General features: G+C 37.6%; 1 protein-coding gene across 9 annotated transcripts in view; it reads right to left on the bottom strand.

The window, feature by feature from the left end:
- Window positions 1-1,992: 1,992 nt before the first annotated feature.
- The window catches only part of nrxn3a (neurexin 3a), a 201,588-nt gene continuing 185,206 nt past the window's right edge, over window positions 1,993-18,374 (bottom strand). For 3 of the 9 annotated variants that reach the window (XM_084915423.1, XM_084915425.1, XM_084915426.1), the window contains 2 exons: window positions 16,505-16,592; window positions 1,993-3,975 (listed from right to left, as the gene is read on the bottom strand). In XM_084915423.1, the coding sequence (XP_084771549.1) occupies window positions 3,671-3,975; window positions 16,505-16,592 (393 nt within the window). In that variant the 3' untranslated portion in view covers window positions 1,993-3,670. The other 6 variants (XR_014798685.1, XR_014798687.1, XR_014798686.1 and 3 more) reach the window with 5 other exon arrangements.

Here is an 18,374-nt window from a genome sequence, read left to right as displayed (position 1 = left end):
CACTTGCTTGAATCCACAAAGAGCAGTGAGATGGGAGTAACAGCGAACTGATCACAGCGTGAACACAAAACTCTGCTTAATCTCACAAAGAAGTTGTTATGACTTAATAAATGTGACGGATTTTGCCCCCATGCTGCACTGCATACCCAATGTTAAGGTTAAACAGGTAAAATGTTAAAAACAAGCAACCTATTCTCCAACGATATCTCCAAGAAGTTTCACCCTCAAAATAGTGATTAACCTGCAACACTGAAGACACCATGAAATAATAAATATGGAGTTTTCTGTGAGCTGAATATAATTCGACCTAAAGCCACAGTTGAGTATCTGTTGGCCAGCACATCGAGGGCTGATAACCTTTAGCGGGCCCGCCTTGAGACTTACTGGGTTGTAATTTTCCAAAGGCTCATATGTCTACAAAATGTGGATATTGTACTGTGTACCTGTCTCACGGTCTCCTGGGGCCTGTACTGATAATTATAAGTTTTTCAGAGGAGAACTGCAAAAATGATTTGGTAAGCATACAGTTAAAGGTTTAGTGTCATCACTAATGATCAGTTAAACTGTGGGGTTTTTAGAGGTAACCAGAAGGTGTTAATTTTAGCTAATAGAAAAATTAAAGATAGATTCCTTGTCAAAAAAAGAAAATTACAGACAAAAATGACATGAATAAAAAAGTTTTTCAATGCCAATAACTTCTTTCAGCATTGTTGTCATGACAATTTCAGTGTCAAAGAAATGAAACAAAACAAAAATCCAAAACAAATATATAACGTAGATGATGATTCACACAGAATGCTCAAAAGGCGTTGTCTCCTTATTTTGCCAGGCACTTTCACAACCTCAGTCTCAGTTCTAATTTCCTATTCATCAGAAGAATGTTAAATGCTTATTGACAGTGGACTCATCTCTGTGCTTGTCCTGCTAGACCTCAGTGCAGTGTTCGATACTGTCGACCATAATATCCTATTAGAGCGATTAGAACATGCTGTAGGTATTACAGGTACTGTGCTGCAGTGGTTTGTATCATATCTATCTAATAGACTCCAGTTTGTGCATGTAAATGGAGAGTCCTCTTCACACACTGAGGTTAATTATGGAGTTCCACATGGTTCAGTGCTAGGACCAATTCTGTTTACATTATACATGCTTCCCTTAGGCAGCATCATTAGAAGACATAGCATACATTTACACTGCTATGCAGATGACACCCAGCTCTATCTGTCCATGAAGCCAGATAACACACATCAATGAGTTAAACTGCAGGAATGTCTTAAAGACATAAAGACCTGGATGGCCGCTAACTTTCTGCTTCTTAATTCAGATCAAACTGAGGTTATTGTACTCAGCCCTGAAAAGCTTAGAAATATGGTATCTAAGCAGATTCTTACTCTGGATGGCATTACCTTGGCCTCCAGTAACACTGGGAGGAACCTTGGAGTCATTTTTGACCAAGACATGTCCTTCAACGCACATATTAAACAAATATGTAAGACTGCTTTCTTCCATTTGTGCAACATCTCTAAAGTTAGAAATATCCTGTCTCAGAGTGATGCTGAAAAACTAGTTCATGCATTTATTACTTCCAGGCTGGACGACTGTAATTCATTATTATCAGGAAGTCCTAAAAACTCGCTGAAAATCCTTCAGTTAATCCAAAATGCTGCAGCAAGAGTCCTGACAGGGACTAGAAAGAGAGAGTGTACATCATCCATACAAGGCCTTGTCTAAGAGGAATAGCTCTGTATTAGCCCAACAGAACAGTTTGCTTGTGGTTCGTAAGATATTTAAAAGTAGAGGCAGAGCCTTCAGCAATCATTTGAGGAGAAAAGCTAAAAGTTTTTATAGTTTTTACACTGTTTTCCTCTAAGAAATAGTATGCCTGATTCTGTGATGAGATTTGTGGTAAATGTCAAAACGGTACAGTATTTTAGTGAAGACTAACGACAGTGAAGACTAACCATATTTACCCAACGAGTACAGCATAACGTCTGAAGAAAAAAAAGTTTTATTTGTTATCAAACTGATGGAAAAAGGTTATGAAAAGTAACAATTGTGACAAAAATGTGATTTCTAAGAAAAAGACTGCACCTGGTGACTTAATGACAATGACAGGTAATGGAAACATAAAAGGACAATTAAGCAATGATTTATGGTCCCACAGAATTTGTCTTTCCAAACTTTGAAGGCCCATTCTTTTGTTGTCTCTTTGTCATAAATCTGATGTTGTTCTCTCCAAAAAACTTAAAATGAAACTAAACAAATCAGTACTGTCACCCAGAACAAGAAAGTCATGGTACAGAAGAAAGGGCACGTTGTATTTGTCGGACAGTAATTAAATATTCATGCAACTTTAGAAACATCTCTTTTTAGATTTCTAGGCTAACAATACATTTTATTCTTTATGAATAGCAATATGATTCTTCACATTCTCGTTAGAGTCTTTCTCCATTTAAATTAATAACAGTTAATAAATTTCTCATGAAATCTGTTGATAAACCATGTGTTTAGTCTGTACAATAGTGGTACTAAAAATTACAACTGTCATGGTATATGTACAATTTACTACCTACAAAGTACAACAGATAGCATGTAATAAAATATGTAAACAAATTTCTTCTTTTTTGACACAGTTGACTGCGATAGCAGATAGAATTCACACTTTCAACATTAGATTTATTTCTGTATACACATTTGTTAACAGTGTTGTAGTACTGCATTTGTCTTCTTCCTGACACCTCCATAAAAAAGAGAATGATACGCAATGAACCAACACACAATTTTGCAAAGAGAGAAGACCACCACTAGCTATGCGTCGATATTAGACCTTTTTCTTTTGCAGATTTTTCAGCAGTTTTCAGGGGCTCAGGGCAAGTCCCAATCTAATGATGACGTTTTGGCTTGTGCATTAAAGAGAACGTGGTCCAAGTCGAACACTGCATACTGGACTTGTGCTATACCATATGAATCAGGATGGCATGCATTTTACAATCACGTGTTTCTTACCGAGAGAACTGGCAAGCTCTCTCCACAAAGCTTCACTGTGTCAGCCAGACAATGAGAATAACTGTGTTATGAGGTATGCCCTCTCCATTAGTTTATACACAGAAATCATTTTCTTTTCTTGCTGTTCTTTTGTTGGTTTCTCATTAGCCTGGAGCAAAAATAGTTAAGACACAGCACTTATTTATAAACCATAAAAATTGGTAATATTTTGATACAAGAGTCCTTTATTTTTACAACCATTGTGTGCCTGACCCCCTCTTGTTAAGCACTATGTTGTTTACATGCTGAAAAGGTGTAATTTTATGAGCCTTTTGTAATTAACAATTTCACAAAAAATTGTTTAATGCCAAGGATCACGTAGCTCTAAAAGTCACTTAGGAGAATGATGCTGTGAAGTATTTCTCTACCGATAATGTCTCTGACCAGATAGAAGAGTAAGGTCTCTAAAGTTGCTATTTAACCTTGTCATTAAGCTTTTGCTTAATAGTAAGTGTGCTTTATGTTACAGTACATATCATCAGTTCAACTACTCAGCACAGTATAAGAATTTTCAAGTTCCATATTATACCATCATTTGTCATAGCTCCTCACGAGGAAACTGATAAGTAAAAGTTCTCTTAGTGCTCTCTTTCTTCGCTCTCTCGTGTACACGAAAGTCTCACAGTCACACATAATACTCCTTATCCTTGTTTTTCTGTCTCTTGTTGCTGCCTTTCAAGCTTTGCTGTTTGTCCTTCATGACAGCGCCATTGCTCTGCACAGCCGAGTTGGTTATGTAGTTCCTGCTCTCGTCCACCTGGTAGGAGCCTTCATCCCTGTTCCTGTACTTATACATGGCATATAGAAGGATGAGGATGCACAGGGCAGCGGCCGCCACTATTCCGATGACCATCCCGGTGGTGCTGCTAGATTCGCGGACCACTTCCGAGGGCCCTGGAACTCGCCTGACGCCTGGCTCTGTGGGAAGTGCTGTGGGTATATTACGGAACATTGGGGAGGTTATTAATGGGCCCCTCAGCTTGGTGCTGTCTACCTCAAAGGATGTGGGCAATGGAAGCAACGCTAGGTCGGGCCGGGGTTTTAGCTCGCGGTTATTCGTTTTGCCAGCTGGCTGTTTGGAGGGTTGCGGTGGAGGCAGAGGTGGTGGTGGTGCGGCTCTGGTCGGCGGTTCGTGCTATGGCGATAGTGGTAGTCCTACTGCGTCTGGAGATGGAAGGTTTGTTACGTATAAAAGTCTTGGTTGCATTTGCTTTGTAGTCACCTTGAAAGCCTGACGTGGACAAGGTCTTATCTGTTACCAAGAAGAAGGTTGAGTAAAAATCTTCATCATCAGTAGGGTGGCAGCTTAGACTTGAACGCTTTCCCAGAGCCATACCCCGATATCACCAAGCCATCATCATCACAATCATCGCTGCCTCGGTCCGACAAGCAAGGTAGCCCCGCCTCAGTGGCCTTGGACAGGGACTCTTTGGTGGTCTCAAAATGGTGAGGAGTGGGTGGTGGGTTGAGGGAGTGGGAATGAAGGGTGTACAAGGAGCTACAGAGGGGTGCACTAATGGATCCTCAAGTATTTTGACGACTAACTCATCTCCTGGGGTTAGAGACACACATGTAGACACGTTAGAGGGCAACGTTTTATTAAGACAGTGCAATGCATTTGACACACCTGGACTCACAACACCTCATCTCAAATCAATGATCATGACTTGGCATATCGGTTTCTAATAAATCAGTCAAAAGTGATGCACATTTATCTTTGAATCCTGCTCTAAATTCCAAAGGAAGTAAAAATGCATGACTTATCTTTCATTCTCTTTGTTTAACAAACTGAAGAACAAGTTATTTCCGCAACAAGAGCAGGTAGGTGCTGTTTGACGTATATACACGGAAGATACCGTTAATAATGTGTCCTCAAAGGTGATTTATGTCAATGGAGAGAAATGATCCACTTACTAATAGGGATGGGTACCGGTATCCGGTGCCATGATGGCACCGGTTCTGACATAAACGGTAGTAACCAGACCGAAAAGCAGCGCACATTTCGGTGCTTTATTTCGGTGCTTTTTTTCGGTGCTTTTTTTCCCTGAGATGTCACACACTTTAGATTCTAGCCAATCATTTTACCTTTGCAAGCGTAGTAGGCGGGCCCAGGTACGTACGTTCTTTTAGAGCAGAGCTACAGATTAAAAATGCCCAAGGCGAAGCGGTTAAAAGTCTGGCTGTACTTCACAGCAAAATATGCAAACTCAGCAGCCTGCAACAAGTGCTTTAAGGTGATACTGTGCAAAGGAGGTAACTCCTCGAATCTGATGAAACACCTGGCGACGTATAGTGTTTTGTTAAAAGCTGAGAAATGCACCGTATTTGATAGCTTGAGTGCGGGTGGGTTGCCTGTTATCAGACCCGGAGTTAGCAACATCTCCCAAGAACCCGAAGAGTAGAGTCCTGGCCCCTAGCCCTGCCAGTGATGACGGATGATGCAAGGCAGCAGCAGCCGTTCTTCTCTGCGTGAGTAGCTTAATGTTGTTGGTGTGTAATTTACGCTGAGTAGGCTAACCACGTTATTACATTAATGCACGTAAGGTGAACTAGCAAACACCGTCGTAGTTACATGCAGCTGTCTTCTTGTTTGATGGCAGATACTCCCTTCACCCTGGCCAAAAAGGCTAAAATGACCAAAGAAAAAGTGGGAAACAGCTAAACATGAGAGGTTTTTGGACAAAGTTTGTTTTTTTTCCATTGTTTAAGCACCGGTTCGAGCACCGTTTAAGCACCGGCACCGTTTCAAAAGTACCGGTTTGGCACCGGTATCGGATAAAACCTAAACGATACCCATCCCTACTTACTAACCACATTTAACAAACTCTCCGGTCCTCAGATGTAATCCATTACATTTTGTCATGCTAAATTGTGCTAAATGCAAATTACTTAAATCATATTTAGTTGAGTCGTTTTGTAAGATACAGTTTTTTCTTTAAGAAAGTAAGGTAAACTGATATATCAAGCCAAAATCATTTTATCGCACATGCAGTAAAAATAATTTTGATAAAACAGATGATGCCACTATATTTCCTCCTGAAAACATTGGGAAAGGCTGAAAAATCTAAATAAAAACACAGTACAATGATTTGCAAATTATTTATAGTATATTAAAATATCCACTTTGAATTTCATGCACTTCAAGATTGGAAAAGTTGTTGAAAAACAACAAAAAAACAAAACAAAAACACCTAATCAGGTTATCAAGTAACATATGACTGTGTATGTAAATGACTGTCTTGGGCCCACACTCATTTGAAATAAATGCAAAGTGGAAAACTGTGCTCTGGCCTGACTCCTTAACAGTTCTTTTTGGAGAGAGAGGCCCTCTAGCTTGTTATCAAGCACAGCTAAAAGCCAGCATTTGTGATTGTGCAGGGGGGCATGAGTATTGGTCACTCGCACTGTAAACATGTTTACAAGGTATGGCATCAACCAGGCAATATTTATTACAGGAAGTCTTGCTTATTTCAACAAGTCAGTGACCACACACCTTGCACGTTTTGACATGGTGTACCAATTTTCAAGAAAGAGTTGATGAAGCTCGGCTACAAAGTGGGGTGAGGATCAGTGAGCAGACCTGAGGTATTTAAACTAACCTGAGGTGTTAGTATTAGAAACAGAGCAGCTGAAAGAAGAAGGAAAATGCCAGTTTAAACTGTTTGTTTGTTTGTTTTTCATTGTTGTTGTTGCAAATCATTGCATTCTGTTTGTAGCTACATTTTATACAGCATCCCAACATTTGCAGAATTGAATTTGTACAAAAATAGGACTGATAATATTTTACACTTTGTATAAAAGAGTTTGATGTACTTATCATAGTCTGTAATCTCAAGCTGGCAACAGTCGGAGTAAACATCGAAAATGCGACTGTTACACTGACATAAAAAGTCTCCATGCAGTAGAGCACCTGTATACAGTTGTTGATGCACATACCAAATTAGATGTCAACTAAAAGCAGCAAGTATGCAACTCACAAATAATCACAAACACAACATCCACAAGCACAAAATTTAAGATGATCATTTCTATAAAACATATCCAGGGTTAAGAGATGCAGTTTGCAAGATTTTAAAACCAAAACCTGTCCTTAAGATCATTAGCTTCTAAAAAGTGTTACTACTGTATATATATTACATACACATATTCACCACTAATCAGTTATTTCTTTGGATGAGTAGTAGTACAATACCTGCATTTTAAAAGTCATTTTAAATGTATTAACGCTTATTCTGCATGAAAGTATTCTACAACCGCGAGGATATTAACAAAAAAGGGAAATTTACACTTATGTGAACTTAATGCTTTGACTTTATCCAGACGCGAGAAGTAATAAAGTATACCATTTTGTTACTGTACTTGAGTATTTATTCCTCTGAAACATTTTACTTCTGAACACTTTCCACATTTTCAAAACAGGCTTGTTACTTTTTGTTAAAGATATCTGAAGGGTTTTACTTCGTCAAACATCAAAGTGGTGTGAGCCTAAACCGTTAATGAAAGGCAGTCCTTTCATGTCACGTCATGTTATGTCAATTAGACTAAGTGTGTGTGTGTGTGTGTTGCATGTTAACAAGTATAAGTGGCTTTTACGGGGCATCAAAATAACAATCCAATATGGCTTTCTGGAACAGACACTATTCACACCTGTATGATACATATAAAAGGCTATTGTCATAGTTTAATTTACTTATATCCCTAAAGGATATATATCGAAAGGTTTCTGAGAGCAAGTGCTGATCGATAACAGCTGATCGATACTGTAATGCAGAATAAGAAACGAATAAACTCTTTAAAATGACTAAGAAAGATAGGATAACCTTTATTAATGCCACACGTGGGAAATTTGAAAGAGCCAGTAAGCTACTAATACGGATGGAAGAAAGCAGCTAATTCCGAGTATATTAATGTAAAATGTCACCTTGCCAGTAGTCTGACACACCTAAAATGAAACATTGGGAGAAGCCTCACATTTTACAAACTGCATCTTTGAAAATCAGTGCAAGGAGAAAACGTACAGACTGGATATCGTCAACTTACATCAACAAATTGCCCACGTGAGTTAGGCATGAGGAAAAGAATTTACAAAGGAAAAGTTGGGTAAGACTGTTGGATAGCCACTGTTAAAGGTCATTTTTATCCATTGTAGATTGTGTTCTATCTTAAAACGTGACGGTACAGGGAGGCAACAACACATACAACCACACCACATAACATAAAAAATAAACACCATAATACTGTTTTTTATCTTTTGTTTTTTCCTGGTAAATAAGTTGTTTTGTACAAAAAAATCTGTGTATCTTTTTTTCATTGCAAGAGACTTCAGTGACACCTAAAATCTATTCATGTTATAGTTTTTGCTTAATTTGACATATGTTCTTTAGAATGGATGGATGACTTTATATTGTAAAATCTCTAAAGACAAGGGAAAGGGTGAAGAGGGATTGGGACCTACGAACATATTACATAGGAAATGAGGATGATGAGGGTGACAGTGTAAGTCAGTTGCCATGTCCATGTAAAGGCAGTACGAAGCGGTCGGGCGGCATTAGAGCTTTGGGCTGTAAGGAAGGGATGGGGATATACAAACAATGAGCAATATACATGCCCATCTACAGAAAAGAACAGAAAAACTCTAACACTGACATGTCTCACAAACCCTAAACTGCAACTTCTTAGCCATGCAATTCATTCGTTTGTTTGTTTGTTTGTTTCATTACAGTCAAAATATTCTTTCTTTCTTTTTTTCCTCTTTTTTGTGAAAAAAGATTGTAAAAAATCTGAAAAATGGAAGAAATGTGACAAGTGGATGTGGAACTGCTTCACCTACTAATTTGTGAGTTTCTGAATAGGTTCAAACAAGTCGGACTTTTTTGCCATCTTTTGAATGTTGCTTTCATTGTGACTTAGGAGAGCTTAGTGTTGAAAGTAAAACACACAAGCTAGTCGCTGTGAAGGAGTTCCAAAGCCCAAAAAGTTAAATTATATGGAAATTGTTCACAAAATAGTAATTTATGTATTATCTGATTTCAAAAAGAAAAACCATAAAAGAATAGAAAACAGACTTGTAAAGCCAAAAACATATTCAAAACCAATTGGATAAACTACCAAAAATATGACCAGTTAAAAACTATCAAATGAAAAATGTTAAGATGGAAGAACGAAGCCATTTAAAATTTTGCACACACTACAACCAGATGCACACAATAGAAAACAGACACTGCTGAGAAAGGTGCTCGACTGGACGACGGGCTCCTCTCTCGTGTGTTTCTTGATGACAAATCTATTTGTAATGTTAGTTTTTAAACATGAACCGGCCGTGCAGTCTGGGTGTACATCAGAGAGAGATGGTACTGGCTGAAAATGGGTTGTTATTAGAACTCTCCTTAGGTTTCGTTTTAGTTGTACTGCAGGATGTTGATGCATGCTTAAAGTAAGTTGCATTTAGGGAAAGTAGAAAAGAAACGACACAGCAAACTGGGCGCAGGTAGGACTGACCGATGTTAGAAGAACAGGAGACAGACGCTGTGTCCCAATCTCATAACCAGTAAAGTTTAAACAGGAGTTTACACTGAAAAGAAACGTGTGCTGCAAGGTTGCACACAGCCAAGCTGCAACTTTGGAAAGCCATTAGCAGTTCCCCAATGTCTGTTCATTCAACATCCAATGTATCCAGGACACAAACTCACATGACGAGTTTGTCACTTTAAACAATCCCAATAGCCCCACCCCTCCAATCACCAAAGAAAATAGTTATATATAGTATGCAATTGGGACACAGCTCACGTTGAACTAACAGCAGTGTGTGAGAAACAGAAACAAGTAACATAAAACATACATTAATAATGTTTTATTAAATGTGGAATGCATTTCATTAGAATTTAAAAGACAAGTGTAAAGCTGATATCCATTAGACTGTGCATGTTGCAAAGGTGTTCTCCAGAGGGGGGAGTTTGGGATAAATTGCTGCCAAGCCAAAACTTATCTTATTAGATCAAACAAGGATCTTAAAGTAGCAACCTGGACAACTTTGGTCCATGCTGGGTCAGCACTCCAAATGTTCTCGTGAGAAAACAGGTGAATTCCTCAGTCTAGTTTAGGAATTCTGCCTTGAGTGGAGGACTTCAAATATGTCTTGGTTAGCTTCATGGGGGGGGGGATGAGTATAAAGGAAGAAAGAGCATCTGTGCTTATGTGGACACTGTAGCAGACAGTTGTGCAGAGAGAGCCATTTTTTGCACGGTTTTTGATTTAGAACAGATTCATGTTACACTCGCACCTATGTCCACCAGCTGTGACTGAAAGCATGTAACTGTGGGCACATGTGGCAGGAAAGGATTTCTTCCAAAGGGAATCTGGCCTTTTATAGAAGCGCGAGAAGCATGTTGAAAGGTGTGGTCATTCAAGCAAACACAGCTCCTTTTCAGCAAGAGCCAGTTGACGTGGGCCAGGCATCTGACTAGCATGCTTCCTACTCCTTGTTGAGCTGTTTCATTCATTTTCTATTGAGACGATAGAGTGGTGAGATTATGTCTGACAGCTGGCTTGGGCCAAGAATGTAAGGTCTGGGAATCTCTGATTAGACTGGTGCCTCTGTGACCCAGACCTGATGAGGATGGTAAATCAATACATGAACAAAACACTATGCATAACTTGTCTTCTTCCATCACGACTTTTTGCTGCACTCACTGTGAGTTTAAACTGTAGAGCATAATGAAAGTTGACTTGTTGTTCCTAGAGTATTTAAAAGTAGAATGGGAGGCAGAGCCTTCAGTTTTCAGGCCCCTCTTCTGTGGAACCAGCTTCCAGTTTGGATCCAGGAGACAGACACTTTACTGTTAGGGTTAGTCACTCTTTCTTATTCACTGTGGGTTTATACAAGACTTTATTCATTTGTTATTATTAATCTCTGGCTCTCTTCCACAGGATGTGTTTTTTCCCGTCTTCCTCCCCTCACCCAAAATCAGTTGGGGCAGATGGCCCCGCCCCTCTGTGAGCCTGCCGGAGGTTTCTTCCTGTTAAAAGGGAGATTCTCCTTCCCACTGTGGCCAAGAGCTCGTTCTTAGGGGAGGTCAACTGTGTTCTCTTTTCTATGAAAAGTCAGCTCATGTTTCCCTGCTTTAATGTTTTCAAGATGAAGACGCAGCAGTAGGAACTCTTTGGTTTACATTAGCGTCAGCAGTAACTTATTTGCTTGTTTCTAGTTGTGTTGCTTTTGACAGACAGATTGTACTGCCGCAAATATAAAAAGCAATCGTTTCATCAGTGAGCTTAAGGTTTAGTTACAGTTGTATTACTTCTAGAGACTTGAAACAAAAATCCTAGAAACTGTTACTTTAAACCTTAATAAAGCATAAAACTGTAAATGTTACTATTGAGAATAGTAACATTTCAATGACTGCAATCTTGGTTTAAATCTTTATTTATTTAATGAACGAAACCAATGTAAAAACCACTTGTTTTAATTGGGATATAGTTTTTGTAGTGTCAGAATGTTTGTTGTCCTGTATCAATATAATTAGAGTGAAACAGAAAGTACAATATGTTTCAGTTTTAAGGTTTGATATATCAAGACATTAATATCGTAGGTCACTGTTCTGAATTATCCCCATATATCATCATACGGTCCTCAGTAGATTCTAAAATTATTTAAAGTCAGATGAACAACAAAACATGACATATTATACTATGCTATTATTTATCAAAAACTAAGCAAAGTGCAGAAGCAGTGTGTGAAAAAAAGTACACCCAGTGATTCAATACACCTTCAGTAACAACTTCCTGTGCAGCTTTATCAGTCTCTCATATGTGATGGAGGAATTTTGGCCCATTGAAGTTTTTGAACATTAGTTTATACATAAATAGTGTGTGAATGTGAGAGTGAATGAATAGTGGAATTGTAAAGCGCTTTGAGGGCCCCGAAAAGCGCTGTATAAATGCAATCCATTATTATTATTATTATTATTATTATAAATCTCTTAAGATCTTGGCACAGCCTTTCAGTGAGGAGTTGTGGAGTTACGCTGGGCCGATTCGAGACCTTTGTTCCCATCTTTTTCAGCCATTCTGTTGAAGGAATACTTCATTTTCACACGCTGCTTCTGCATTTTAGCTCAATTTGCACAAAATAAACAATGATATAGTGTAATATGTCATCTGATGACATTTATGTCTTTCACTTCTACATATCGTTTTACGTTCAGAAATATCCTATTGTCATTGAATAATTGCAGCATTTAAACATATATAATTGTAAGTTATACTACAATTCTCATAAATATAAATGATTATCATTTGATGATACAAAAAATAAGGATATCAGCTTTAAACCTGTAGTGTCATCTGATATATGAGTCAGTTTTATAACTACATGTTTTTCCATGTAGGTCAAAATTGAATTCGACATGAATTCCATAAGATGGCAAATCTCTGATTAGCCTGAACTAAATAAACAATGTCAGAGGTTGTAGGAAGTCAAAAAAAATAATAAAAAAAATATTATCATGAGTCACGCTTCAGAAAATGGTCAACACCTTTCTGTGTGTGATTTGTATTTGAGTGCACATCCAGCATATAGTCTCTAAACCCCTTCCTTATATAATAATTTACTTTAAAATGAACCCTTTAAAAAAGGAAATTATCATTATTATTGTTACTTTCATTTTTATCACACTGGTTCACTTGCTAAAATATTTATATAGTAATGACATATTATTAGTTAAACTGAATAAAATGAAGCGGTTCTATAAGTGAAATTCTAATTCTATTTGTTCTCAAACCTTTGACCATGTTTGAGTTTTTCTAATCAAATCACTAAATAATAAAATGTAAATAATATATAACTGTTTATAAATGCCAATCATAACAAATCAGTTTGCATGTAACTGCCTGTCTGCCATCAAAAATAACTTGGAGCCCACTTTCTTGCTTGACTTCTGAATGTTGAGGGGGCAAAGACTGAACCTGTGGCTCCGCAATTAGTGGACAACCACTAATTAACCTTCTATACTTGCAAGGATACGTGCAAGCATGTTGGGACACTTGGCCTCTTGGATGATATCTCTGCAAGGTCAACGTCATCACTCGGGGTACCCCAAACCCTTAATCACACCTTAACCCACAATCACAGTCTACCTGGTCAGATCTTTTCAGTTGGGTCAAACTGGACACAAACTCTCAGCATCTAAGGAAGATGAACATTCTGGGATAGGATTATGGGTGAAATCCATTGCATAGGTTGCTAAAACCTATGTGGAGCCACAGGATAAGAAAGTAAAGTCACTAGAATAGCAGTTATCTGAAGACCACGAGAATTTCCCGAAGATCCTACATTATACTGCAACAACTACCCTAAGGAAAGATATTTTTCTGTTCATAGGCCAAAGATGACTTCATCCTGGTAATAACTGACAAACCTTTGTGATAATCAAATAAAAGAGAAGAAGGAGCCTAAATATCCAAAAGCAAGTTTGATGCAGCCAAGATCCCGCAGATAATCAAAACATTAGAAGAAAATGAAATGCTTGAATTGATAAATACTGTCTCCAAAGGTAAAACCCGAGACTTGCTGGGATGTACACACACTTTCCTGTGTGTTGTATGTACTAAAACACTATTTAACATTTTATTTAATATTATTAAATAATACTTAAGAGTCTAAGAGATTTTATTCTGTATAGTTCAGTAAAAACTAGAAAAGAATAAGGAACCCTATGACAGAATGTAAATGTTGCATCTTTAGCCTAACCCTGCAATCACAAACTAATATTATATGATCCAAGTTATTTTTTCTCTACCCTATTTGATAAAACAATTATTGTTGCAACATTTTTGGCATTTTTCATAAGAACAACTGGACAATTAACTGTGAAAATGCTTCTCAGATTTGATCTAGTCAGACATGTTGAGTCAGAAGTTTATGTTTGTCTCTAACGCAGTCTCATCAGTGAGTGATGCTAGCATCTTACAGAATTTAAATGAAGGATTAGCAGAATGTTTGTTACTGGTTGTTGGCCTTTTTCATGGAAAAAATGTAACCTGCTTATTTGCACACTGAAGGTTTTTAATAGTTTGCAGTAAAACCATTTAAGAAGCCCTTTTAGTTGCCATCTTATGAAATTAACTGAAAGAAAAAAAGGAAAACGGAAAATTTACAACAGAGAACAGAATCACTTGATAAATTCTCTAAACAAACCAGACAGACAACAGCCACACGAAGAAAAGAAAAGGAAAGAAAAAGAAGAAAAATACCGCGCTGAGTGAGAAAGATGACCATTGATGATGATGCAACCACAAAAAATGGCTTCCAACGTAAACAGAAATGCAAACAAAACAACCAAGTTTGTGTAATTGCAGGCGCATGGTATCAGTCAAAACACATGCAAGAAACGATCTTCCTGAAGTCAATGATTTTTAGAGTTTATCATACCATGATAACAATGATCGCTTAAGAAAAGAAAATGAAGAAAGCAGAATTTGTGGCAAAAAGTCCTTTTTTGCCATCAGCACCAAAACATGTTCAAATGTAAAGCAGCTTTAGAAAGGAAGTTGAAGCAGGACAGTAGACTGGTTCTGCCGTCAGTCTCATGTGGAACTCGGTATGTTCAGGATTAAAACGTTGATGGCAAGAAAAGTTTCTTTTTTCTGCCTTTGTAGCTGCTTTGAAATAATAAGGTGATGTGTGTGTGTGTTTTCTTTTTTCTTTTTTTAACAGCTGGAAACAGTTGTCACCCACCAAAACGTCATGCCACACATGATGAGGCCAAAATACAAAAATGCATTTTTAGACAACTGGCGAAAAGGCGGGAATGAAGTCTTGGCAACAAAACTTTAAAAAATGCAAAACAACCAGAAAAAAGCATCGACTTAGAAAAAGGAGCAAAAGAAAAGTAAAATCAAAGCATGCAGCTGTCAACGTCAACGTGATGTCCGGGTTAGAATGATGTGAATTTCTGTGTAAACATATGATTGGATGACTGGGGCCCTGTCTTTGTCTTTCTTCACAAATCCCCATGGATCTCACCCTGGACCTGACCGTTTTAAACCCATTTAACAACAATATTTCACATACTCTGAAAAAATTTGGGAATGACCTTCAGTAAGGGCATATGTTGTGATGAACATTATCTTTCCGGATTAGGAATCACACTATATCCATTTCCCTTAAGGGAAATTAAGAAATGGCGTAAATGTTTCTTTATCACACTATCACCTCCAACATTTGTGATTTGATAGATATCTCGACTGTTTTGGAATTCGAATATTTTAACATGCAGTTCACACCCATAGCTCCACTTTGGTGGCATTACGTTTACTATTTGGGTGAAAATCAACCTTCGCATCAACGATTGTGCTGTAAATGAGATACAGAACCTCCACCTATTTACATCCACCAGATGACCTGTTTGGGTGTTAAAGGTAGAGTCAGGTTTAGTGTTACAATAAATCTTATCACAGAAAAACTTTACTTGAAAAGCAACGTCTTTTCCATTTCTGAAAATACTTTTTGGTGTGTGGCTAAGATGTAGCTTACCCCAACTCCTGAGTGACCTGGTGGATGTTCCTGTGATCATATTAAAACTAACAACTTTCAACTTTTTATCTACCTAAGAAATACGTGTCTATGCTTTTGTGCCATAGCAAAAATATATCTGTTAACTGTCCACTACAAAAACTGAAATATGGAAATTCCCAAACTCTTTCAATTTGAGTGTTAAGTTATCGCAACATTTTATTTATTTATTCATTTATTTTAAATATTTAGGTACAAAAAAGACAGAATAACAAGTACACCTAAAAGCAAAAGTGTAACCCAAAAAAAGAAAAACCTGTACACAGAAATTCAATGATATCTGTTCTCTAGCACATGTACCAATGCAAGCCTCTAAATCTGGGAAAGCACAAATAGAAACAAAAATTAAAATACATTGATGTAAACTAGACAACACTTTAGCTGAACACAAAATTTAAAACCAAAAACTGTTCAAATGTACTGTTTGAAACTTAAAATCAATAGAGCAATGAATGGCAGAAGCAATGGACTCAAACATGATGTTATAAGTTCAGCATCAGTACAGAGAACATGGTTCACCATCATACAAACTCAGCATATTGGTGATGACATGGACTAACCCTCATTTTTCCCCTTAGCAGACAACAATTGAATGTACATTGGTGACCATGTTGACTACTTTGTATAACCCCATGTGCAAGTGTAGCTCATGACCTTGATAAATTACTACTGTGCTAAATTAAGATTCTGAATGTGCAAATACATTTGAATACCCAGTTTTCTTACATTAAGTATTGCTGAGGAATTGGGCTTAGCTTACTGTTACCACCTTGGCCATTTATTAAGATACACTTTGACTGACCATGGGGGCGTGATGCTTTAAGGATACCTCGATCCTCTATTGCAGATGAGTGACAGCACATAGAAAGCAAGCAAATGCAAACTAACCTAGCCCACCTGTACGGCTAGTTTCACACTCCTCCTCATCTTCATCATCACTCGAACACTCGGCAGATGACCCAATGTCCTCTTGGTGCTTCAGGGCCAGAATGTTGGTCATCAGAGACACAATATCCATAGCAAATATACCAAAACAGCAAAGAGCCACCAGAAGACACAAAGTAGTGCATAAAGAGAGGAGAAGAATATTTAAGACAAGTTAGAAAGTGAATGCCAATCACAACTCAGGAGCACAACAACGAGCAAAAGATCTTAAGTCAAGGTTCATCGTTTTTCAGAGCTTTCAGTTTGCTATAGTTTTTTCCATGGCTCAGCTGTTATTTACACTACTTTGTTGGTGGCGTTCTAATTAAAGATGGTCTTTGGTGTCGAACGAAAATACCCTCTTTCATACTTCTCCAAACATCTACTGTCTCCCAAATTTATTTGGACTTTTGATGACTTTAGGGTCTGCCCTGTCTATTGAATGCTTTGGAGTTATGCTAAGTCTACACTGGGTGCAAAGTCCTCTGCTATTAGATCAGGCAAAGTTGCTAAATGTTATTTACTTTCTGTAGGCTCTGGGTGTTATATACCTCACATATACACAGAATGGCCTCAGCTGGTGGTTCCACACTTGAACCTTTCTTCTGTTGCCTGCTTGCCGGGTAATATAACTTCGGAACTGAGATGTTGTAATGTACAGATGATCTGAGTTCAACTGAAAGGCTCTGCAACAGAACCTTGAGTTAAGGTTTTTTTGTTTGTTTTTTTTACTAATAAACAAAACTCAATTCATATAAACATTTGAAAAATAGTAGTTCTACCAATATTATCTAAGGGTTCCTAATACATTCAGATGGTTTTACATTTAATATCAAAGAGCAGCTATTCCATTTGCATCAGCTGACATAAACCCAAGCATGGCAGTAAGAGCAACAAGCAAAGAGTAGTTCGGCTGTTATCCTTGCCCCAGTTTCTTTTTAATCTTTTACACCTAAATTTGGCACAAAAGACTCTGGAATCTACCAAACCATGCCAACCTGTGAATGCCCACGTCTTTAATATTGTGTAACGGTAAACAGATACTTTTAACATAGGTTAACTGACAGATAGACTCACATACAGTACACCTATATGCTGTATGAGCTCATTGCATTAATGCAGTTTTTACTTTTATTTATATAGTGCTAAATCATCACAAGTCATCTTCACAGCAGTTGCTCTGAATCATATTAAATCATTCATTCTTTTTCATCAGAAGAAAAATCCTTTAAAAATATTCAATATTTAAAAATATTTCATATTCTAAAATCTGTCAAGATACTCCAGTCGGTCTCTCCCTAAAACGGGAACAGCAGATACACAAGCGAGATAATCTGATACTACAACACAGCAATGAGACATTCACTTTCAGCTGCTACTACTTTGTATTAGGTTCAGATAACGTGTAAAAACTGTATAAACTGCACATAAAGCATGAATATAGATTCGAGTCTGTAAAGTAAAGCCAGTGGAAATGCAATAAACCTACATTCTTTTTAATGACCAGTAGGCGCTGACTCTTCTGGTTTCAAAAACATTAATAGTTGTATGATATCTATGGGAGGTGGGCTTTTGACTTTTTTGCTCTGTGGCCTCAGTTAATATTTTCCTTATGCACTCCAACTTTTCTTCTTCCAGCTGCACCTTTTAGTGGTTGCCACAGTGGATCATGTGTTCACCTGCCTGTTTCATAGTTATATTGAATCTACCTTTTTAAAAATTATGGTCATTATTGGAGTTAGACACGACTACACTGCTATAGTCGCTAGTCAATAAGCATTTGATTTTTTTAATAAGCATAAATAGAAGCAGCTTGCTTCTAACTGCTAACTTT

The sequence above is a fragment of the Perissodus microlepis genome, chromosome 19 (assembly GCF_051167445.1).
Source record: "Perissodus microlepis isolate ML-2025 ecotype Zambia chromosome 19, ASM5116744v1, whole genome shotgun sequence".
NCBI lineage: Eukaryota > Metazoa > Chordata > Actinopteri > Cichliformes > Cichlidae > Perissodus > Perissodus microlepis.
This window is presented reverse-complemented; position numbering and strand designations above follow the sequence as displayed.